Source organism: Scatophagus argus, chromosome 18 (genome assembly GCF_020382885.2).
Source record: "Scatophagus argus isolate fScaArg1 chromosome 18, fScaArg1.pri, whole genome shotgun sequence".
Lineage (NCBI taxonomy): Eukaryota > Metazoa > Chordata > Actinopteri > Scatophagidae > Scatophagus > Scatophagus argus.
In genome coordinates this window covers 6,218,327-6,242,723 of record NC_058510.1, presented here as the reverse complement: position 1 = coordinate 6,242,723, position 24,397 = coordinate 6,218,327, and the positions used below count along the sequence as shown (strand labels likewise).

The 24,397-nt window shown below is 43.9% G+C and overlaps 2 protein-coding genes across 9 annotated transcripts in view; one reads left to right on the top strand and one right to left on the bottom strand.

The window, feature by feature from the left end:
* The first annotated feature begins 378 nt into the window (after positions 1-378).
* Positions 379-7,816, top strand: ythdf3 (YTH N(6)-methyladenosine RNA binding protein 3). The gene is made up of 6 exons (XM_046371327.1): positions 379-534; positions 638-866; positions 1,299-1,323; positions 1,642-1,721; positions 2,009-3,673; positions 6,767-7,816. The coding sequence occupies exons 2-6, from the start codon at positions 843-845 to the stop codon at positions 6,788-6,790; spliced, it is 1,818 nt and encodes a 605-aa protein (XP_046227283.1). The 5' UTR covers positions 379-534; positions 638-842; the 3' UTR covers positions 6,791-7,816.
* The window catches only part of LOC124049557, a 119,340-nt gene continuing 96,226 nt past the window's right edge, over positions 1,284-24,397 (bottom strand). For 4 of the 8 annotated variants that reach the window (XM_046371329.1, XM_046371334.1, XM_046371338.1 and 1 more), the window contains one exon: positions 20,777-21,038. The gene's annotated coding sequence lies outside the window, so the exon portion shown is untranslated. Of the gene's footprint in view, positions 1,303-20,776; positions 21,039-21,096; positions 21,276-23,960; positions 24,315-24,397 lie in introns of those variants that run through there. The other 4 variants (XR_006841429.1, XM_046371333.1, XM_046371330.1 and 1 more) reach the window with 4 other exon arrangements.

The window sequence follows — 24,397 nt, the reverse complement described above, 5'->3', positions numbered from 1 at the left end:
GTAACCAATAACAATACATCATATTTTCTGCGTCATATGCTCTGATTTAAAGTCTTTTCTGTCTGTTACAGCTGCCTCTGAAATGCAGTGAAATATAAATAGAAAACAACAGGAAATGGAAAATACTCAATGAGCCTAAAGTTTTGTACACGACTCGCGTTCAACACACTTACACTTATGCATGTATTTATAATTTTGAATGCAATTAATTTTGTACTAATTTTATTTTGTCCACGTGAAAATCTGGGCTTGGTATTTGCTGGTTAAGCTAAAAGTGGCTCCCTGATCCCTGATGGACTGATTGTTTATATATATATATATATAGATCTGACAGGACCATAGCAGGTCAGTAAAACGGCTAAAATAACCGTGAATAGAGAATAAAATGAAAGTAGCAGGGAACTTGTGTGTTTGTGACTGTCATGTGAAGTGTCAGTTTGTAACATGACTCAGAGCGTCACAGGCGGAAGGTCACGGAGCAGCAGAACGGAACGGAAGCGGGAGTAAGAAGCCTGTCCGCCATTGTGGAATATGGTAAGGGATATTCTAGTGAGAAACTAGTCAGTTTCAGATTGACTCTACTATACAATCTGTGACGGGATCGGACACATTAAGTTAACTGACGCCTTCTCTACAGACCCGAAGTCGCCGTCTGTAACAGCCAGAAGAAGAAGCGGATCGTCGTCAGGTCTGACCACAGGGGGGGGAAACGCTGCCTTGTAACCGTTACAGAGTGATTGGACAACCCGAGAGACGAGTCAGGAAAGCGCCGGAGTGAAGAGAGAAGCAGGGGGAAGCCGCGGACAGTCTCACAAACAGCGATCAGTTTCGGTTCCTGGAGGATGTCTGCGACCACTGTCGATCAGGTTCGTGTATGGAAAGCTGAATTGTGGTATAAATCAGCCGTGCGGCGGAATGAAACTTTGCCGACAACAGTTTGATGTTGGTGTGGTATGTCAGATCAAACAGGCTGTAAAAGTCGTTGATATATGATAGCTATTGGCTATAATGTAGGCCAACTGTACTGCCAAACAACTCAGGCTGTAGCCGGCTGCCTATGCGGCACCGTTTACTGGATGTCAGAGCGTTTGACATCCGGTCAATAGCACGAAGCAACCTGTAAATGTTAACATCCGGGCTGATGGTTTTAGCTTGAGGTTACTACGATCGTCTGTTATATTTTTCCATGTATTAGGATGCAGCCTGTTCCCTCTCGCTGTGTGTGTGTGTGCTTGTTGCTTCCTGTCGTGATCTGACAACAGTCTCACCTCTTTTTCCTGTGCTGCCCATTATTTCAGAGACCTAAAGGACAAGGAAATAAAGGTAAGGCTTTCAGCAGTGGTGTTTAAATGATGCTCAAGCCCTCGTTTATTAAAATGTATTCCAGTGTGGCAAAGCTATGGGCATAGCCGGCGCTTGTGATTTTAAAATTAGCTAACATGCTATCAGGGGACTTAGGTTAGTGATTGTGCTATGAAACTGTAGCCTGAACTGCAGCTTATTATTTATGTTGCCATTGTTGAATGTCTCCAGTTCACCATTTGTTCGGAGATCTTGCCTTTATCACTTATGACATCAGTGTAATCACATGACATCTGACAGCACATGATGATTTAATATCTTCTGTTTCCACCCTTCCAGTGCAAAACGGATCGATGCATCAAAAGGATGGTGTGAATGATGATGATTTTGAGCCTTACCTAAGTGGCCAGACAAATCAGGTAATGTCCTATAATAGACCATATTATGGTCAATCTGTCAACTAGATCTCTTGGGTATATTAGCTGCATATGTTAGGCGTCAGCCACTAAACACATGAATACAGCCACTCCAATTTTGTGATTTTTCTCATTTGATCCTAAAGATGACACATGTTCCTGCAACACAGAATAGATCTTCTCCGTTCATAATATTATGTCATCGTGTTAGATTATTTGCTGATCTTGTTAAATGTGCCGCTTGTCATTTTGTATTGTACATTAGCCAACTGTCTCCCTTTGTCACACAGAGTAACAGCTATCCACCAATGTCTGACCCCTACATGCCTAGCTACTATGCTCCATCCATTGGTTTTCCTTACTCTCTGGGAGAGGCTGCTTGGTCCACAGCAGGAGACCCTCCTATGCCCTACCTAACTACATATGGACAGATGAGCAATGGCGAGCCACACTTCATCCCTGACGGTGTGTTCAGCCAGCCAGGTGCCCTGGGGAACACGCCTCCCTTCCTGGGCCAGCATGGCTTCAACTTCTTTCCCGGCAATGCGGACTTTTCTACCTGGGGTACCAGTGTCTCTCAGGGTCAGTCCACGCAGAGTTCAGTCTACAGTAACAGCTACGGATATGCCCCCAGCTCGCTGGGTCGGGCCATCACGGACGGGCAGGCAGGTTTTGGAAGTGACACCCAGCTTAGCAAAGTCCCGGTGCTGAATAGCATTGAGCAGGGTATGACAGGGTTAAAACTGGGTACAGACATGGTGGCAGCTGTCACCAAAACCGTGGGCTCACCCCTAGGAGGCACAGCAGGTATGAGCAGTATGGCAGCCAATAGCCTCCCTCCGTCTGTCAGCTCGTCCGCACCTAAACCTGCCTCCTGGGCAGCCATTGCCAAGAAGCCGGCCAAGCCGCAACCCAAGGTCAAACCCAAAGCCAACATGGGGATGGGGGGAGGCACTACTATTCCCCCACCCCCTATAAAGCACAATATGAACATTGGTACTTGGGACGATAAGGGCTCTCTGAACAAGCCCCCATTAGCTCAGACTATGATGCCCCCACAGCCCCTGGTGCAACAGCCTCTCCTTGCACAGCACCAACCCTTACTGCAGAACCCATTGCCCCCTCAGCCTCAACACCAACACCAGCCCCAGCACCAACACCAGCCCTTCCAGCTCCAGTCTCTCCAGTCCTCCCAACACCCACATCCTTTACCCCCTGGCCCTCCTCACCTGCAGCTCTCCTCTCAACCTGGCCCCCCACAGCCCCTTCATCAGCAACAACCCCAGCAGCCTGGTCCACCCCCCAACCGTTGGGTAGCTCCCAGGAACCGGGGTGAGGGCTTTGGTCTGGGTGGGGGTGTCCCACTGAGTGCCTCCTCTTGCTCTGGAGAAGTGCATCCCATGCTGGAGAAACTCCGAGCTCTCAACAACTACAACCCCAAAGACTTTGACTGGAACTTGAAAAATGGACGTGTTTTCATTATCAAGAGCTATTCGGAAGATGACATCCACCGCTCAATCAAGTACTCTATCTGGTGCAGTACGGAACATGGCAACAAGCGCCTGGATGGGGCCTACCGCTCACTGGGCAACAAGGGTCCCCTGTACCTGTTGTTCAGCGTCAATGGCAGTGGGCACTTCTGTGGTGTGGCTGAGATGCGCTCACCGGTGGACTACAATGCCTATGCAGGCGTCTGGTCTCAGGACAAGTGGAAGGGCAAGTTTGAGGTGAAGTGGGTTTTCATCAAAGACGTGCCCAACAACCAGCTGCGACACATCCGGCTGGAGAACAATGACAACAAGCCAGTGACCAACTCCAGGGACACGCAAGAAGTGCCTCTGGAGAAGGCCAAACAAGTGCTTAAAATTATCGCCACTTACAAGCATACCACCTCAATCTTTGATGACTTTGCACATTATGAGAAACGTCAGGAAGAGGAGGAGGCTCTGAGGAAGGTGAGATAAACACACATAAAAAGGGCCTTGTTCCCTGTAAATAGCTTGTTTGTATGCACGAGACAGTTCAGTTTAGTTAAAGGGAGGCTAACTTTCACTGAGTCATTGCTACAGGCTGTAGCCAGACTGTAATCAGCTGATCTTGTTCCACCTGCTCTTAGACAGAGGTTGTTAACATCCTGTGGCTGAATGAACAGTCTGTAAATGGAAGTTCCCAGAGGCCTGTCAGCAGATTGACATGCCACCATTACTCATAAGCAGGCTCAGGAAACGCTGATTCCTCATCAGCCATCTTGTGCTGTTGAGATTGCAGTGATCTTCCCAAGTGGAGTTAGATGCATAGAGGTTTCCTGAAATAGCCCACATTCCTGGCATTCCTCTCTCAGACAAAGGCAGATGTAGGCTCTGATCTCCCTTTGAACGCAGAGCCTCTCTGCTCTCCACAGGCTCCTCATGCTTTATTAGTCTTTAACAACATAAGCCCCCGGTCTACAAACTGGCTGCAATGTGCCTGTGAGTTGGTACAGTTTGCCTCAGATGCTCTAAAGGGTTGACTTGGAAAAAAAAAGAAAAGTTTTCCAGCCAAATGCATGGTAAAAATGCATGTTTGCACTTGTCAGTGTAAAGTTTTGAAGAGGACGCACTGTAAGCGCAGTCTGAGGGGAAACTGAAATATGTTTCAGTGATAATAAGAGTGGTGTACCACATAGTCTGAGTAGTAAAAACAGTGGGATGTTGCTGTTGTGGAAAAACTGCAGCCACGGACCGAATAACATGTTATCATTGCTAGTATTCTGCTGCATCCATTCTTCGATTCACCAGTATCCTAATCTAATTGTGTTTAGAAAACCCCCATGACCCGCTCCCTCCTTTTTCTCCCACTCCCCTACTGCTGGTGCTCCATTGATGCTGTATTGACTCCTCGCTGCTGACCTTGTTAATATGCGCTGGGTTACTTTCTCATAAATATTTCAAGTCAATGTTTTCAGGCTTCTGAAAACAACCTGTCAGTAGAAAGCCTGTTTCATCCTGCGTTGTGCAGGCGTTGCGCTGTGCTGCTTTTGTAGCCCTGACCTCCTACATGACAGGATCGGCCCAGCTGAGGCCTCACCCTCCTTCGCCTGACAAGGTTAATTGTTCTCTGTTGTTTGGCCTGTCCTTTCCGAACTTTGAGAGGTGTCAGACCGGCACAGCTACCTGCACTATAACACCTTCACAAAACATTTTTATAAAAAAAGATAACTTTGGATTTAAATGTTGTTGCAGGATTTGATTAGCATAACTAATTTGGAAATTAATACTTGGAGGTTAGCTTCCCCTGGATGTATTGTAATAAGGAAGCTCACGGTGTGCGCAGCTGAAGAACAGTCTGCTGTAATGGTTACCGCGTGTCACACCAGTAGAGATGTGTTTCATTTGGATGATTCTTACTCCAGGAAGAAGTTATATTACCTAAAATTCAGACATAATATCTGTTCATACAGGGGATTTTATGCCATCCATCTGCTTATGTGTCAGGGTCACGGGGGGGCTTGAGCCTTTCCCAGCTGACTCCAGGCGAGAGGCGGGCTACACCCTGGACTGGTCGCCAGTCAGTCACAGGGCTGACACACAAAGACAGACAACCACACATGCACACTCTCACACCTAGGGGGAACATGGAGTAAATTAACCTAATGTGCATGTTTTTGGGATTGTGGGAGGAAGCCGGAGAACATGCAAACTCCACACAGAAGGGCCCAGACCGGGATTCGAACCTGGAACCCTCTTGCTATGAGGCGACAGTGCTAACCACTGCCGCCCCCACCAGGGAAAATAACGACTATAATAATTAATAACTAATTTTATGAAGAAATAATTTATGACCTTCCGTCAGTTATTTTGAATCAAATAGTTGAATATTTGGCCACCATCCTTGCTGAGGTATAAGATCGTGTGTGGATGGTGGGGACAGAGTTACATTTGAGGCCTGGGTCTCACACAGCTTTCCCAGAACACTGACATGGACACCCATCCCTCAGTGCTGCTCCTCCTAAAAGATGACGCAAATAGTCTGAGTTGTAGGGTCTCTTATTCTTTCATGGTTTTTTTCCCACGGTTTTATTTGCTCCATTGCATCTTTCATGCAAAACAACATTCCTCTGTTTTTGTAATCCATGACACACCTTTGAATATTTGTTATTTTAGCTGTATTACTCATGTTTTGTTGCTTGCTCTGTGTCTCTCTTATTTCATCACAAGACAGAGAACGCTCTATGTGTCCTGCTTTGGTGATTGGTTGTAAAAATTATAGAGTTACATGAAAGTAAAATAAGCATTTCTCCTCTTAAAGGTTGCTTTCATCGGAGGAGCCCTGTAAACACTTTATGTGGCAACACAAATACCTAATCATGATTTTTTTTTTTCACAAAAGATATGTGAGACTGTGCTCATGCTGGAATATAATAATGTTTGAGATAACATACCAAACATCATTTGAGTTTTCTTTGATCTAAGATTCAAATGTTTGTTACTGAAACCAACACTTTCCGGAGAACGGGAAGTCACAGTGTTCAGTCTCATTCTTTGCAAGGCTTTATGAGATCACATGAAAAATGCTTTTGGATTTAGACTTTCGACAACTGTTCTCTAGTCACAAGTTATTGTTATTTATTGTTTTAATAGTTAATTTTTCTCTTTGGTCCCTTTGGAGACATCCCAAAATAGAAAACTTCAGTAAATCCTAAGCAGTGTATGAGATCGACACAATCATTACATTTGATGCATCTCTTCTTGAAAGTTTGATCAATATTGATTGCTTTCATAAGTGGTTTTTAGCCATCTCTGGTAGTAGTATATTCAGGAGCACCTATCAGAGCGCCCAGCTTCCCCTGAGACATTTAATGCATCCCAGGATGAACAGTCAGCAACAACATGTGAAGTGTACACATCTTCAGCTGGGACCTTGCGTGTACATTTGACATTTATCCCGTGATTGAAATTCCAGGCAGCTCCGATGTTGTACTTGTAGCTTTTGTTCATGTTTGTGTCCCTTGTTGCTCTTCTTGCAGTGCCATCCACTGATTATCACTTTTCTGTTTATTCTCTTGCCAGGAGCGCAATAGAAATAAACAGTAACCTTCAAGCAAGCTCTCTGCCACAGCTGCAACACTAATGACGTAGGACCTTAAATAAAAAAAAATGCCTAACCGCAAGGAGGGAAGGCTCTCACAATCTTTCTGCTGAAGATGACAATGTCTCTGAACACTTGAACATGACACTAGATGGACTCATCTGTATCCGCTGACTGGTGCATCAAAACCCCCCCACCCCGTGTCTCACGCGAAAAAGAACGTAACCCACTTTGAATACTCTTGTCTTTAAAGCACTTTCAGTCCCTCCAAACAGCCTCTACCAGTTTCCTTAACTCTCTATCTGTTCTTGTGTTCTTTTTTGACTTTTGTTTGTGAGCAACTAACTGACTAACCAAAGTGGTCAGAAGATTTCGGCGGGTAATTCTTTTTGGTAATGCCTCAAATGTTTTCGATACTGGCGAGCCTCATCAGCTCCTGAAGAGAATTAAAGACAATATGTATGAATTAATCTTTTACTTGAATCTGTAGTCAACTGTCTGATCCTCCTCAGACTGAGGTTTGGGTGATTGACAGGTGGGACGAAATAATTGGGAAACAGCCACAATCATGCCAATCATAGGATGTATTCCCCCTGCCCCAACACACACACACTCACAACTCTTTCTCTCTGCATCCGTTTCTGTGTACCAAAAGATTAAAATTATGCAGCAGGCTGGCAATCACTGGCCAGTGCACATGTTTGGGTTTTTGTTCTCTCTCTCTCTTGTGATTCTGTCATTCTGAAGTGCATTTGTCTGAGGAGAAACCTGCTGCAGTGGCCTCCTCGAGGCCCTGTGGGCGACTGTCTTTGCTCTGATGTTGATGTACTCTACTGTACCTCAGGCTCAATCAGACTGTCTGTCCTCAACAACTCTTAGCACTTTTGGGAGAAACCCCCCTCCACCACCCTCTCCTGATTGGCTTGACTGGGATTCCCCCAACACTGCAAGACATCAACTGCAAGGATGTGACAGTTTTCTCCTCTAGGTAACTCACTAGCTAAATAAAAACTACCCATGTTTAGCGCAAACTTCCCTTTTGTGTTTTTTTTTCTTTACTCACTTACTTGCCTCAGAAATGTCTTCATCACCTCTGAGGTTCATATCAGAGTATCACACACACAAATATAAACCTGTATCCTGCAGCACAAGCAGATCCTGCTGGGTCCAATTGCACATGTGCCTCTGAATAATGAAAAGTGTATATGCAGGAGCTTCAACTTCCATTCCAGCCTGTCACCGACGGGGAGAAGGGGGGTGGGGGGTTCAGCATACAGTTAAAATATCAAAGGTGTACAATAAATAGACTCGAAGATGACACCACTGCTATGTAGGAGGCAGCCGTGCAAGCATCAAGCGGGTCAGTCCTCATTACAGTACAACTGCAGGGTAAGTTCCATTACTGAAACTTACACTCTTACCTGTATGGAGTATAACAAGTACATGGACATCAAGTACTGTACTAAAGGACATTTTTGACATTTACTCAAGCATTTCTATTTAATGTCACTTTATATGTCTGCTTCACTACATTTTATGGCCAAATATTCTACTTTATACTAGTTGCAGTTTGTGTATCCAAAGCCATTTTTTCCCTTCTTTCTTCTCCCACTAGTCATCTCACAATCTCTCAGGCTTATTTTATGCTCCTTCAGAGCGGCCAGACCCCCTGCAATTCGAAACAACCGGATTAAATTTTCTGAGTTATTAAAACTGGCTCCCCCTCAACCAGCTGCTTGCATGTTGATTCATTATTCAACATACAATCTAATCAGTCAGTCCTTTTAGCTGATAATACTTATTTACACTTATATAAAAGGGATTTTGAAACCAGGACTTTGTCTTGTAATGCAGTATCTTTACATCACTGCATTGGAACTTCTACTTTAATAAAACTGCATGCAGGGTCTTTTCTGTCTGTGATAAACCTTTGAAATGAACAAAAACAGTCTGTCAGTGAAAGGAAGAAGCTCTGATGAATCACAGTTTCAGCCATACAAACCAGGTAGGCTCATGCTGTACTATAAAAAAATTGTGAATACACCAGTGAGCAGGAGGTCAGCATTTTGAAGAGGCCAAAGCTCCGCCTTAATCATGCAAAGATGGTTTAGACACAGTCTGAGAAATGTTCAGGAGAAGGAGACCTTGATCACCTGTCTGCCACTACCTGACATCAGCTCCCAATCAAATTAGTTTGTTTTGGTTTAGTTACTAGGACATGTAGAAGTAGTACAGTATTCAATCATAAGACAGAGATATGTTAGATCTTTGAAAGACAAAATAATGACAAACTGTGGTTTCCCCCCCAGAATAATTTTTCATTGTGAGAGTCAAACTGTCTTCACACATTAAGTGAGGTCTATGGACCACATTGCATCATGTTTTCGCAATTCACAGGAAAATGATGATAAAGATGATATTATTTAGAATCAAGTGCCACACAATGAAAGATTTTATGCACTAACAATCATGTCAGTCATCATATCAAGCACAGCAAACAATATTTTCTGTGACTTTGCCTTTTTATAATCCCTCTCTTCACATTTATTTCACCCAGAAACAAGTACATTTTCTTTCACCATCTGTCCACAAGAGAGCGCCATCATATCACGTTCTTTCAAACGTCCCCCTCTCTCAACACTCACTACAAAGCCTTTCTTGTAAGCAGCAAAGCCCTCTTTCTTCCCAAGCCCTCCAACTCCTGCAGACACAATTATACCAGGATGAGAAGCACTTGTTGTGCCTCCACAGCTTTTTGGAGCAATTAATGCCAGCTCGCCATGCTGTGCAGTGAGAGGTGGAGAAGAGAGGGCGAAAGAGGATGTGAGCAGGGAGTGAGATAAAATCCCCCCCTTTATGTTTGTCAAGGAGGAAGAAAGAGCTGTAATTATAACATTGGAGGCTTTGGAATGCAACTCCTCTCCTCTGTGTGTTAATTTGTGCATCCATCAGGTTTTCGCAGGCAGCCTTTGAAAAGAACCACACTCTTCCTGCCTCCATTTGTCTGTGAACACAACAGACAAACTAAGCAGGGAACTCTGCTATTTATTCACCTCACAACGTCCTCTCAATTGCTACTTGTGTGTGATGGTGCTGAGATGTACAAATTCTCAAATATGCAAAACACTGTTTTAATTAGAGACTTCGCATGTGATGTTGTCTATTTTACCTTGTTCACTGAAATGATGAAAAGTGCAGTATGATCGCTGCTGTGGCTGTGCACACTGCAGCAGCTTTTAAATCACCAGAAATAAACAGGAGAAGCATAAGCGCCACCAGCCCTTTCACTCCATTTCAATGGCTTGTCAGGTTGTTTTTAGCATTCAGGGATCAAACCAACTGCTTAATGACATTAACGTTACCAGCAGTTAATTTGCTCATATCCACAGTGGTCAAAGGTGTTCCAAGAAAGTGCCAAGCAAACTTTTTTTTTTTTTTAAATTTTCAATCCATTAACATGTCCTTCTGGAGAGCGATTCAGTTGAGTGAAGATGAGAGAGAAGGAGCATCCTCTGCTTAGTGAGCTGAAATGCCTTTGAAGTTTCAGTCACACCGCAGACTCATCAACACTTGGCTCAAGGCAAGGTTAGGGCAAGTCTCAGGGTTGGCACTTCCTCGATGTTTTGAAGGATTTCACACTCTGGGCCATGGCGTGTCACTCAGTAAGTCCTCGCAGAACATTAGTCCGACTGATGTTAACTGACATGCGGTTGATCGGAGGAACCTGAAATTATTCTGATACATGTGCCTTCTATCTACACGTGTAGCTTCAAGCTGCCAGTGTGCGGTGGGGGTAAGTAAAAATTCTAATTGCATCAACAATGATTAATGTACCAGGACCCACAGCTAAGGCCTACATTCAAAGCTCTATCGGAGTGTCAAAGTGTTTTTCTGCAGGTCAGGTGAGATAATCAACAGAGTTGTGTTTCTCATTTGAAAACTGAGAACTGGGTTTTGACTGACAGTAATGTCTAAGTTTTCTTCCTGCCCTTTTCCAAGGTGTCTCTGTTGCCATGGTTATATCATTATCTGTGAAAGTAGAGGCTGAGCATTTTGCCGAACACAATGACATGATGGAGATCTAAGCTGGAAAGACTTCATTGTTCTGCAAGCAGTGAAAGAGAAATTCAAGATTTACGACTGAATATTTTCTCAATATTTTGTGGAATTCTGTTGAATAGGGCAAATACTTATCAGATCAATTACGTTTTGATTTCATTTAATATAACATTGCATATATTCATGCCATAATTATGTTTGCATTTACATCCGTTTTGAAGCCCATTTTGGTATTAGAGTCATTATTTTCCCTGGTGGGGGCGGCGCGGTGGTGCAGCAAGAGGGTTCCAGGTTCGAATCCTGGTCTAGATCCTTCTGTGCAGAGTTTGCATGTTGTCCCTGTGGGTTTTCGCTGGGTACTTTGGCTTCCTCCCACAATCCCAAAACCACGCACATTAGGTTAATTGGCTGCTCTACATTGCCCCTAGGTGTGTGTGTGTGTGTCTTTGTGTGTCAGCCCTGTGACTGACTGGCAACCAGTCCAGGATGAACCCCGCCTCTCGCCTGGAGTCAGCTGGGAAAGGCTCCAGCATACCACCCCACCCCCACCCCTGCGACCCTGACGGATAAGCCATATAGAAAGTGGATGGATGGATGGATGGATTTTCCCTGGTGTCTACAGAGAGACACCACCCATTAAAAATGAAACAGAACTTATTCCTAAAATGAAAAATAATAAAAGGCCATTAATATTTTTACACATTTAGATATTGTCAGGCATATTGTCATTGTATTTATTGCTTATTCCCTTTGAGAGGAGTTGGACTTTTTAGCACCATTTTCTCTTCACCAGCCTTCAACCATGGCACTCACTGATGAGTAATAAGGGATACAAAACTCTTTTTGACTGTTCACCTCAACATTTATCCCACACCTTTGCACATAACGCACAGCCCTTTAGAGCAGCAAGCGGCACGTAACCAAGCTGGAAAGTAAGCCACACAAAGAACTCCAGCAATTCAGTGCTGCACAAAGCTGGGTGACTCAGAAGAAACACATAAATAAAAAGAATGGTCCAAAGTGAAGCAGCAGACATCAAAACATCCTAAATTTCAGTCCTTAGTGACATCAGAGTTATTTTTTCAAATATTGGAATGTTTGCCCCAGAACAACAGGAGACATTCATTTTCTTTCCCTGCAACAAATAGAGTGAATGTATGACCCTGTCAATATGTTGCTGCACAGTCTGCAACATTGTGTACATGTAGCTGTAGCAGGACATCACTAATGGACACTAATGGAGATACTTAAAATGTACAGCACAGAGAACACATGTGGACTACTGTCTGAATTTCTCAATGGCAAGCATGGGCAGAACTGCCATAACTTGGTGTGAATGCGTTTAAAGACAACAATTACTACAATTCTGACTGAAAATGCAAGACAACTCACTCACAAGTCCTTCATACTCAATTAATTTCTGAAGCTGTTCCAGCAGGATGAATAACTAGAGCAGTGTGTTAGTCAGCAATCTGTAGGAGCACTCTTCACAGCTCTGTATGTGCTGGACAAATTACATGTTGATGAAATGCATATAGGTGCGCTCAAAGCCACGGGGAATAATTCAAGGCCGAGGGTTATTAATCTGTGCAAATGTTTCCTGGCAACAAGAAGCACCTATCAAATCAACACCATAATGCTGATGCAAATCCTTGAGAAGAAAATTATTTTTTTTCCCTGTGTATCACTAATGAGAAGCGTAGCTGTGAGAAGGTCTCAGTGTTAAGAAGAGTGCCTGTGAATAAGGCTGCTGCTAAGATCCTTGCATTTCCTGCCGTCCTTCAGAGACAAGAAATAGTGGGGAGGGGGAAAAAAGACAGCTTCATAAATCCTATTTTATGATGCTTTATAATCTAGTGGAGAGTGAGTGCACGTAGCCAGGAGAGAACACAAATAACAGCAGCACTGAAGAGGGCAAACAAAAAAAGGAGCACATTTGGTGCAGATTCCAAAGGTCTCTTATTTAAGATCATCTGGGCATAACTGGGCCATCGTTATTCATTTTACAGTAAACAGTCCTGCTTTTGCCCTGAGGTCTCGGCGTATTGTCAGTCCACTCTTCAGTTTATGGATAAGTGACAGCAGCATGGAGGGAGAAAAGTGCAAAGTGGAGAGAGAAAGAGTGAGTGAAAGAAAGAACATGAGAGCAAGGCACTGGGGCATAGAGAGGTCTGCTGCTGCTGTGTTTTTTATTCACTAATTCCTATCTCTGTGTTTACCATGCTGCCATGCCCTTCTAGGACCCTTGGCTACACCCAGCCCCGGGCCTCATAAATATGAATCTTTAATCTACAGAGCAGATCAGTTAAATATATGAACTGAAGGAATAAGAGAAAAAAAAGTGCTGCATCCAGAGCTTCTGGTAGCACATTTACACCTCGTAACTGCAAGCGGAGACGGTGAGTGGAGAAACAGTAGCTGTGGCCAGGCTGCTTATTGAATTCAAATATGTTGGAATGTGTCCTGTGCTGGGACGGTGCGTTCAAGCAAAGGTTTTGGATCGCGGGGGGTAGCGCAGAATGGAAAGGGCTGAAATGTAATGCATTTGAAATGAAATGAAAAGGTGCCCAGGAATGAAATATGACATGCTGGCTGCTGATGCCTGGAGTCCTAGGAGTCACCATTTGGGACTCTATGCTCATGTATGAGTATCTGCGTGTATCGCCTCGAGTACAGGTCGAGTATGTAATGTGATGCAGGCTGCCTTTGCTCCTGCGACTTCCTCTCCCACCCTCCTGTTCAGGCTTGATGGAGATTAAGGGCCATTAAAGGCTCTCTGCTGCATGTGCAGTTTCTATTGATCACATTGACTCAACCCACTGTAGCCAATGATCCGATTACAAGTGTTGTACCCCTATCCTTATCCCCTCCCCCTCCATCCTCCTTGCCTCTCCCTTCTCTTCTTCCTCTCGCCCACCCTTCGAGGTTCACGGTGCTCTGCTGGGGGTTGCTCTGCCTCTGCTGATGTCAGCACTGGGGCATGCCCAGAAGGCCCTGAGCCCCTCCAGACAAGCCTCCAAATATGTGCTTGCGTGTCCGTCTGTATTTTTTGTCTTTCCACCTCGCTGTCCGCTCACACATCTTACCCATTCCTCGCTTCTGTGCTCTCACCTTCTCCAGTCATCTCCGAACACAGCAGGGTTATGATGAACCTTATTTCTGCACGAGAGAGATGGATCGACCGTGCTCCAAAGAGCTAAATGAGTTGAGACAGTCTGAGAGGCGTCAGCTCAAACCCACCCGACCCCCACCTCTCCCGTTGCCTGCATGGTCAAACAGCCCTGGGGGAGCTTTCTGCAGACCACTGTGGTTATTAGCATTGACAGAGGTTCACGGAAATCTTCTTAGTTCGTACTGTACAGGAAGTGTCCTGCTATGCCACTAATTTGGGGGGATTCCCACAGAACTGGCAACATATCGCCTCTCAGAAACTCCTAACCTTAAAGCTGTCTGGTCTCTTGAGGGTGACAACTACTGGATGGACTGTTATGAGATTTCAGACAAACACTCATGTTTGCCAGAGGACAAATCTTACAGACTTTTGCTCCCCTGACTTTTCCTCTAACACTACTACGAGGTTGTCATTTTTGGTTTAGGTGTCTTGAGTGAAGTAATTATTGAAAGGAAATTTGTAAATGCAGACAACCACACTCGCCATAAGATGAATCACAATAACTTTGATGATCCCTCAACTTGTCATTTACCACAATCATCAGGTCAAAACGTGCCCAGCATTTTGATTCCTGATCAGATACCCGGAAATTTAATTCCCAATAAGCTAACCTGTCTGTTGTGTTTGGTGCTAATTGTCAGCATGTTTACAAGCTAAACATCAGCAACATCACTATACTCTCTTTAGTCCTGTTACTACACTGATGTTCAGAACAGCTGATTATATGCAAGTAAAAGTTGTGAAAAAAAGTTTACATCAGACGTACTTTGAGTCCAGAGCTGCGACCGTCTTATTGTTTTACATGATGGTCATCAAGTCAAGATTTTGGCCTGTTGAGATTACCTGACTGACTTATCCTTTTTGACTAAGACTGACTGAAAACTCCCTGAATACCTCAAGGACACGTTTGATTCCACGTTAAACACTGTAATACATATTGTTATATTCTAAAGCGAAGTCACACGTGGTGACAGAACGGGGTCTGATGGCAGTTATGTCTGTGTGATAGAAGCTGTTCTCTGTCCTGGTTCCATCAATCAGCTGCACCATTGAGGGACTCAAGGGACCCAAAACAACCAGGAAACAATACAGAGACAATGACTGAAACTACACCAAGTCACTACAGGATGAATCGCTCACCACAAAGGCAAACATGCTGAATTTCACCAATAGTGCATATAATATTTTTTATAATGCAGCGAGGGATCTATATACAACAACCAGATTTGTTTTCAGTGATTCTCATTAAATATTTGAATGCTTTGCTTTGATATACAGTAGAATCCTTGGGGCCAGATCAGGGCCAGAGCTGGAATGTGAATAAAAAGGAAGGTCCATTATATTCAGAACCAGAAGAGCCTTGAGAGTTGGACCACATGGGTGGGTGGGGGGACTGGTAAACAGCTTTACTCCCTGGATGAAAGGCTCACTATGAAGTGTGTCCAAGGAGAGGACATGAGAGCGAAACATTATAATGTGAGAATCAGACCCCCGAGAGCATAAAAAGTTTGGCGATAACACAATTAAAAGCAGATTTTCATCTGTTTACACACTCCTCTCAGCAGAGTCATCCTACATCTTCAAAAAGCATGGCGATTACCATAAAGAAACCTAAGTGGTGTGTGTACATCTGAGCTTTGATATCGTGCACAGGCTGTGCAAAGGCACTGACCTTCGTCGCTACCGCAATTACATCATAGGGCAGCTCCTGCTCTCATCCATATTAATGCAGGTTCCGGAGGCATCACCCACACCTTTGATTCCCTGGGATCTGAGCTCGCCATTGCATGACAAGTGTATCTGGACACAAAGTGTATGTAATGGTTTTCTGCTTCAAGAGTGATACAGACCATGAGCAAAACCAGATCAAAGGTGCACACACACTTTTCTCTGCAGGGGACGTCCGTGCGAAAGAAAGAAGACGTGTGTGAAAATCAGCTGTGCAGTCAGCCATTCTCAAATGACTATGATACACAACCATCTAACCAATAACAGTCATAATAATGACAGTAATACTGTCCTAATGAGATCATAATTACTTTAACACAATATGACATTTAATTTCGGAGCAGGTACATCTAGACAGAGAGTGTCCTGGGTGTATCCCAGAGTTTCCTTTGCATTCATTCAGCAGTGGTGGACCCACACAGTGAGAATGTCTCCAGAATGTAAAATTAAAATAACACCGGTGCTTTGTTCTCTCTATAAACCGCATTTTCACCGTGCCTGAGGCTAAAATGGAGATATTTAAGGAAGCGTAAGTAAAATCCCTAAACAGCAGTGCTGAAAAAAAATTAGAGAGGAGACCCTGGATGTGCCTTCCATCATGTCACACTGTAACATGGTGCTGGTGCAGAGACTCTTGTTGCCAGTAGAGGGCCTCGTCGCTATAACACAAAGCTCTCCGTTGGCCGGTTCCATTTTCTAGCAGCCGCACACTGATTTGATTCCTGAGTAGAGACAATTCTGATTCATTTACTCTTAATTTGTTGATATAAAGCTGATATAGAGCACTCACATTTGAATCATTTTACCAGATTATCAAAATTAAATATTTTAACATATCAGACAAGCATATTACAGGGTAATTCCTGCCACACCGAGAGACATTGCAAAAATTATTTTTACTCTGTTTCGAAGGGCACCAATCCTAATGTAATATTAATGCTAAGTCTTATTTTAAAATATAATTGATTTTATAAGGCGACCCGGTGACACAGTAGAGTGCATTCAGATTAGCTGAATTAGCAAATGACTCCTTACATGTATGAAGCCAAACTGCTCTATTTGCCATCATGCCATGAAAGGCCTGAAGCAGCATTAACTTCTCAGAGCTGTGAAAGAGCTTTGCTCACCAGGGGGCCAGCAGGAGACTAACCGTCATATGAAATGGCTCCATTTGCTGCTGTGCTGATTGTGTCATGTCGGAGCTTAAGAAAAAAAAACAAAAATCTGTGCAAATAGAAAAAAAAAAGATTTAATTTTTTTATCATTTAGGGGATGAATAAAATAAGCGAAACGTAGCAGAGCGTGGATAGAACCGAATGTGAATCGAGCTCAAATTGAATGACAAACTGAATGACGACAGTGTGTGTTAGTTACATCTGATCATTGCAGCAGGATTCTCTATTAAGTCTCCATAATGAGTAAATTAGTGGGTCTCCATCTGTGGCATTGCAAACTTACTGTCGCACATGCTGACTACATTCACAGACTCCTGCTGGGTGTGTTGGTGGAGAATAAACATACACAGATTATTTCACACACGTTATAGCAGCTACAGTACTTTGCACCAAATGGTGCATTATACCTTGCATATACACTGTAATTCACACACTCCCTGCCGAGAAAATGTTGGCACAGAGAAGGCTTAATTTACAGTGTTAAGTCAAAAATGGACAGGTCTCTCTAGCATACTATTGATCTAACTGCCAACCTCCACCCTTCCCCCACCCTCCTGCCCTCCCTCTGTGGTTACATTTCTTCCTGTGTCATGGAGTGCACTGTAACATATATCTCTGATTCATTGCACATTCATCATTGATTTACAGTGCCTCTTGCTTCATGCTAAGGAACAGAACACACCAGCTAATGTCTGGCATCAAGTGAGCTTGCTTCTTTTAAAACAACAACAACAAAAAAATCTCTTTAGACTCTGAGAAGCTGTCAAACAAAAACTTACCCAAAAACAAACGTCTCAATAGACTTACTATGGCCTAGATTCAAGTCAGTGCTCTGCAGACTCAGAGCCTAAGAATTCATAGCAGGTACTTTCTATAAAAAAAAAAAATACTTGTGTGTTAACTCTTATCTGCCCAATATATGGATCTCAAATATTTAAAATCAAAAGTTAAATACACATTTGAATGAATAAGCAGGCAGCCTAAACGAGGTTGCGAGTAATTACGGAAAAATTGCAACCCATAATTATGGTCTGAGTCATTAACACTTTATCTGGGTGGAATAAAACAATCCATATCACATAGGAAATAGAAAGGATCTTTATGCTTCCTTGTCTGTGTGTGTGCATGTACATTTTGGATACACACACATCAGAAAAGATAGAGGGATGTGCTGTAAATATGCAAACACACCCATGCAGCCATGTTCACTTTCACATGAACACACGTGCAGGAAAAACATGCAGATACGCACACATTGTGGCATCTATTTGCATGCACACACACACTAAAAAAACCCCACACACATACAACCATTTACATATCATCTGCAGCCATCTGCTCTAAATGATAGGTAATTAACTGGGGCCTGCCTTTGTCTCTCTGACTGGTCGGCTGATGTATAGGAGCTCTTCAGGAGGATATACGTGAATCAAGGACTCGAAAGGAATGAGAGGACAAGAGAGTGAGTGGGGGGAAGGACAAGGAGGAGGACTGGGTGATATTTGTGAATGATGCTGCATAAGCCCAGAGAGGCAGCACAGAGAACCATTACAGTGATGGGAGGAAAAAAAACTGGAGATGATGGAAAGAGGACATGCTGGGTCAGAGAGGATGTGTACACACACACACACACACACTGTACGTTGTGATCGCGCGTGTGTGTGTTGAACCTGACATACAGCTCACCCACAGTTTTGTGATCAAGGTCAAGCTCTGCTGGAATATTTGCACCATTTTTGGTCTGTCCAAAAAAATATATAAAATGAGCTCTGGATGTTATTTTAGACATTCTACCTCACATATATGATTATATTATAGTAAGTGGAAATTGCTGCAAAAATATTGAAATATCTTTAAAACTGTGAAAAACAGTGAATACAAAAAATTCATACAAAATAAAGCCAAATTGAGACTTAAAATCATTTATATGATAATACAAGCAACATATTTGTCTGCATTCTGGAGTGTCTTCACCACGCGTCTGCCACTGCAGTCGGGCGCCTTTGTTAATCCTCTTTCTTTCATATCCTACATTTCCAACAATGTCTGCTCCCTCCCAGTCACCCTGGTATCCAGGTCTGTCTCTATTACAGCAGCCACGTATCTCTTGCAGTAATGATGAATGGGAAAAAAAGTCCTGCATCTGCCTGCAAGGGCTGGAGACGCACTGGAGCCAGAGCAGCAGCAGCAGAGGGGCTCCGTTTCCCATCAAATGGGATAATTAGAGTGTGTATGGAGAAGTGATTCCAGGTAAAAGGTGACAGAGGGCACACGAAAGAACTCGCCTCCTCTTCTCAAATAGTGAGTTGACTATAGGGCTGGTGTTAGAAGACAAGGCGGAGGGCAGCAGAAGAACAAGATATCAGAAGGCTCCTGTGTGGATGGAAAAGTAGCCACAAGGAGAAAGAAGAAAAAAGATTTAATGGCATAATTTAAAAATAGGATGTAAGCATTTCTAGAAAAGGAGAGGACTATAAGGGCATAGCCTCGACAGCTCAGTACACACAAGCCTGCATCTTTGGTGTACAGCTTGTGGTGCAGTATAGAGACTTAACAGATGACCCGATGCAGTAATTGGTATGTGCTTCGATCTGAGAGGGAGACAGGCAGAGAAACAAAGAGAGAGAGAGAGAGACATGATCAAGATGGTGATGATGATGATGATGATGATGGTGGCTCCTCTATCAAGATCCCACATCTGCAGTCAGCGTAGCCTCTAACCGCAGTGTCCCTCCCCACACTCCCGCCCGACACGTCTGCACTGGTCAGCAGGATACAAACACACTAATGCACCATCCCAGCAAACAAACAAACAAACAAGTGTTGCCGTGGTAATTGCAGTGATTAGGAGATAAGCGCCGGGAGAAAACCACGCGTTATGGAGGAGGAGGCCCCCTGTGTAACCTTTTGCAAGGCTGCAGAAACAGAGCCGCAGTCTATTCCAGACACGTATGACTAGCGCCACACGGATCCACGGCACAGGCCATAAATATGAAGACACTAAAGCCTCTGCAGGTCACAAAAAGAACCTTGAGCTTGGCTTCAGGAGGTATTCCCAAGCAACAGACTGAAACTGTGATTCTTTCACCATAATAAAGCTTACAGAGCGCTCAAAACTTTTATACATGGACGCTGCCAACCTCCACGAAAATCATTTTCCATAAATCACATGTTTTCTTGGCTGCGATTTTTCACACAACTCCCACAAACAGCGTCTTGTATAGAAATTAATTCACACATTGTCTGCTGGGGAGATTTACTTTTTAATGTTATTATTTTACAATGATTTTTTTTTTAAATCATGTGGATTAATATGCATTATGAAGAGCTGAATTCCTTTTGATTTTGCGTTAGCATTTGCATAGCATTATAATAGAAGAAATTAAGGCAGCTAATAAATCAAGCACTTTTTGATTGAATTGACTGATTCTGATTCTGATTCTGATTTTAAAATCATTTTTATAGTGCGTGGATTCAAGCTCGGTGCTTTGCTGAAATTCAAACAAATTTAAATTAGTTTTCTGGATCGATTTGTATTCATTTGTGGCCCACATCTGACAAAATAATAAAAACCTATGTACACTGTGTGTTACTGTCCAGAGAGGAGCCAAGTGACCAGACTTTTATTCCTTGAAAATACTGATGAGAATTTATAGCACATGAGAATAAAATTTATGGAATTTGCACTTGTATAAAAACTGCACTTGACGCCTTTAAGACAAAATTTTCTAAAGCACAGCAAGTAAAGAAAGTCTTTTTATTTTCTGAACATGCTCTCTAATCTGATGTGAACTGATTTGGAAAATAATCTAATTTAGTCACTGAACAAAAACAGAATGAGAGAATCTGAAGTAAGACTGAATTTATGGTGAACAGAAGAAGTAAACTTAGACCCTGGCAGGAAAACGGATCACCACGGAAAGCGGTCTGTCGGATTTCGCACTTCCAGTATGAAGGAGGCTTCACCTGGAGCCTTCACCGTGGTGGTGGTGGTGGTGGCGATGAGAAACGGAGCTCGATGTTGGAATGACTTCACGAGAGGGAAACTTCTGACGGGAGGGTTTGACTGGATATGAGGTGGAGGTTGGTCACAAAATCCTCACGGTGCTGAAATGATAGCTGAATGACAGCACAGAGCGAGAGAGAGAGTGTACACTTTTAAAGTTTGACAGCTTACAGGTGATTGGCCGAAGGAGAGTGTGACAGGTTGTGATTGGACGAAGAGGAGGATGAGCTCGTGCAATTTAGACATAGCAGGAAACTGTTTGTGACTTGGAGGGCGGACACCAAGAGAGAGTCCTCCTGACTACACTTTGGCCAAGCTTCATTTCAGGGTCAAAAGGCCACGTGTTGATCCTGTATTTAATGCAAACAGTGAAGACAGAGAGAAGGAAAGTAAAACGTTGATGCTTGTTCTGTTTTTCACAGCAATGTCACAGCCAGTAAAACTGGCTTAGTCACACATCCAGAGCTGAAGGTGTTGGGGGAAAATCAATGGCTGGATTGCAGTGTAAGGTCCTCAGGGTGAGGTAAACACACTTTGCAATATATTCTGCGTGAGGAACACCACAAAAAGGCTCCAAAGAGAGAAATATGTGCATAAAGTACACGAACAGAAATGTAAGTGCATGCATGTTCATGACATAACACAGACATTCACTGCTCACATAATCACTGTTCTGTGCTGTGCAAGTGGTTTAAAAGATGCCTCATGTTTGAGCACACGTGACCTCCATCCCCACCCCTCACCCCTCCACATCCCACTCTCTCTCTCTTTCTCACTCACACAAACACACACACACACACACACCTTCCCCATTTCTCGTGCAGCTCCCCAACTCTCAGGCTATGAAATGTACATCACACCTCCGATCTAAGGGAATCTCACCCCAAATCCTTCCTTTGAATTATTGAAGAGGACCAAGCGAGCTTGACTCTGATTATCCTCCAATCAATATGCCTCGCCTCTCCTCCTATAACATCAAATGCCCCCGACGATCGATCCAGCCAATCAGAGGAGCCACTGCAGATAGAAATGCAGGGTGTATTGTTCTGGATTGTTTACACTGACACCGTTTGGCGTGTGTAAGAGGTGTGTCTATGCTCGGGACAGGTGTGAGTGCTGATTGACTGAGATGCTCCTGTGTGTGTGTTTTGCTGTCTGGTATGTGTCACAGATAATTCCTCCTGTTTGTTTTGCTCTCGGTGTTAGCGGGACAAACTTTAGCAGAGATTTCACGAAGCCCGAGGAGCTTTTCGAAACATTCTCTGCAGTGGAACACACTGTGCTTTGCTTACGGAAAGATGCAAGCACGTGAAAAAAAGAGGGAGAGGGAGACAGCTAAAATCATTTTACATTTCACAGTTTGAATCCACGTGTTGTACGACGCAGACACTTGTCAAGTGCCAGCACAAAAGCCAGAGAGAGCTGAGTCGAGCACCAGCGTGAGCCAGTTCGTTTCGCTCCCCAAAAGCACTTTTTCTTCCCCTAGGACACCGCAAGCGCAAGTGACTTGTAGTGATTTTTTTTTTCAATTACATGCTGAAAGGTAAATCAACAACTCACAACCTTTTCACAATGAGAAGAACGAATACAAACATATGCCTGTAACCCTGCAATTATACAAGGCACACACACTCTCGCAAGCCTATACAATGATTGTGGGAGGCATTGCTCTATTATTTGCGAAAATGGAACGGTTGATGTGATTGCTGTCTGTCTCTGGTAAAAGCTGTCGTTTTCTCTTTAAGATGCTGTCAGACTCGTATGCCTTTTTTTTCTCCTGAGCACACAACTTCCACACTCAGTCTGCATTGATAATTGCATTATTACACAGACTACCTGGAATGAGCCCCGCGTGAAAAAGCAAACACTTTGATGACAGGAGGTATATTCGTTGTTGCTCGGCAAAGTACACATCCATTACATGTGAGGACTTGGTCTGCAAGTTTCAGAAGTTGCCAACGCAGATTTTAACACGTTATTTTAATGCACATACGCATTCAAATACCCACACCAAAGCTTACACAGGTCTGCTGTTGCATCTCGCCACACACAGGCATTCTGCAGAGGGATGGATGTATCGGCAGGGGCCAGATGATGGCACTCTTCTCTCTGTACCATGCTGCTGGATGCCCCCACTGCGTGCTCTGACTGCATGATGCAGCTGGCCTCATTTTAATGATTTAAATCACTCGAGGTCCACCGCCACACGTTTTAGAGGCTTGACTGAATTTATCCTCATTGATAGAGATCAGTGCCCTCAGCCCTGGACGTTGCCAGACTACAGTAGAGGGAGAGACCTCTCCGAATGACACGATTGGATACAGCTCTCCGCTCTGATTTTACTTTTGATCCCGCCGCTCTGACTCTGGCCCTGGGGACAGATGAGTGGAATGGAGCGGTAGAGATAGAGCAGAATGCCACGAACTCCTCTATCTCACCGGTCAGCCTTTCATACAGATGCAGGTCTAGAATGAGCGCTGTTAAAATGTAGATTCATGAGATCTTACGTTAATCTCTGCAACGTGCTGCATGCATGGGCATGTGAAGTTTCTGCAATAAAACAAACATTAAGATAGAGTATTGTAGCTCGGAGTCCACAATTTGACGCACTGATAACATAAGAAATGACGATTTTAACTGCCAGCAGAGAAAGAACATAACAGTATACAAGTCTGAGCAGGACTTAATTCTTAATTCTTCCAAAGACAGAAACAACCACAAGCAGCTGCCTGGAGTTTTGAGTCACAGTACGAAAAAGCTGGTTTTGTGTATCTATAGTTAATGTAGGTAGAAACAAACACACGGGTGTTAAGTGCACCTGTTCAGCAGCAGGGCACAGCGAGGTGGAGGGGGAGGACTAGATGATACAAGTGTAACCTCTGTAGAGGAGGTTCAGGAGTCTACATAACGCTAACACACTCAGCAAACCATACATACGATCAAACAACCCACACGCACAAACTCAACCCTCTCTTTTAGCCTTTGCACCCTGCTCATTACTGAAACACACAAGAGCAAATATGTGCACACACAGGCAGGCAGGCAGGCAGGCAGACACACACACACACACACACACCACCTTACATGTGTGACCAGTCATAGCGCTGCAGAGCCAATGATTTTTCACAGAGGTCCCCTCCACGTGATTGGGCACGCTCAGTTAATTCCCTTTGTTGACCCGAAGCCCGATGCACTATTGATTAGCGGGATGGCAGTATGTCTGTTTGAGTGTGTGTCTCTAATGATGCGTCGGCGAACCACAGGGGGCACGGCGAGGCTGGAAGCATGGCGACAGAGGGCATCGTGGTGAGCCAAGGTCAAATGAAGGACGCGGGCGAATGCTGCAGAATTAGAGCTGGGAGCCTGAGCCTGCCTGAGCGAGGGCCACGCTGCAGAGGGAGAGCAGAAAATAGCACAGCTGAGGGAGACAGAGAGACAGGGAGAGACAGAGCACATAAATAACAGGGCTAAG

Excerpts from the sequence above, each read along its gene's own strand:
- ythdf3 (XM_046371327.1), top strand. The coding sequence starts at position 843 with ATGTCTGCGACCACTGTCGATCAG. Across the intron at positions 1,324-1,641 it reads TAAAGGACAAGGAAATAAAG|TGCAAAACGGATCGATGCAT; the intron begins GTAAGGCTTTCA and ends CCACCCTTCCAG. Across the intron at positions 1,722-2,008 it reads TAAGTGGCCAGACAAATCAG|AGTAACAGCTATCCACCAAT; the intron begins GTAATGTCCTAT and ends TTTGTCACACAG.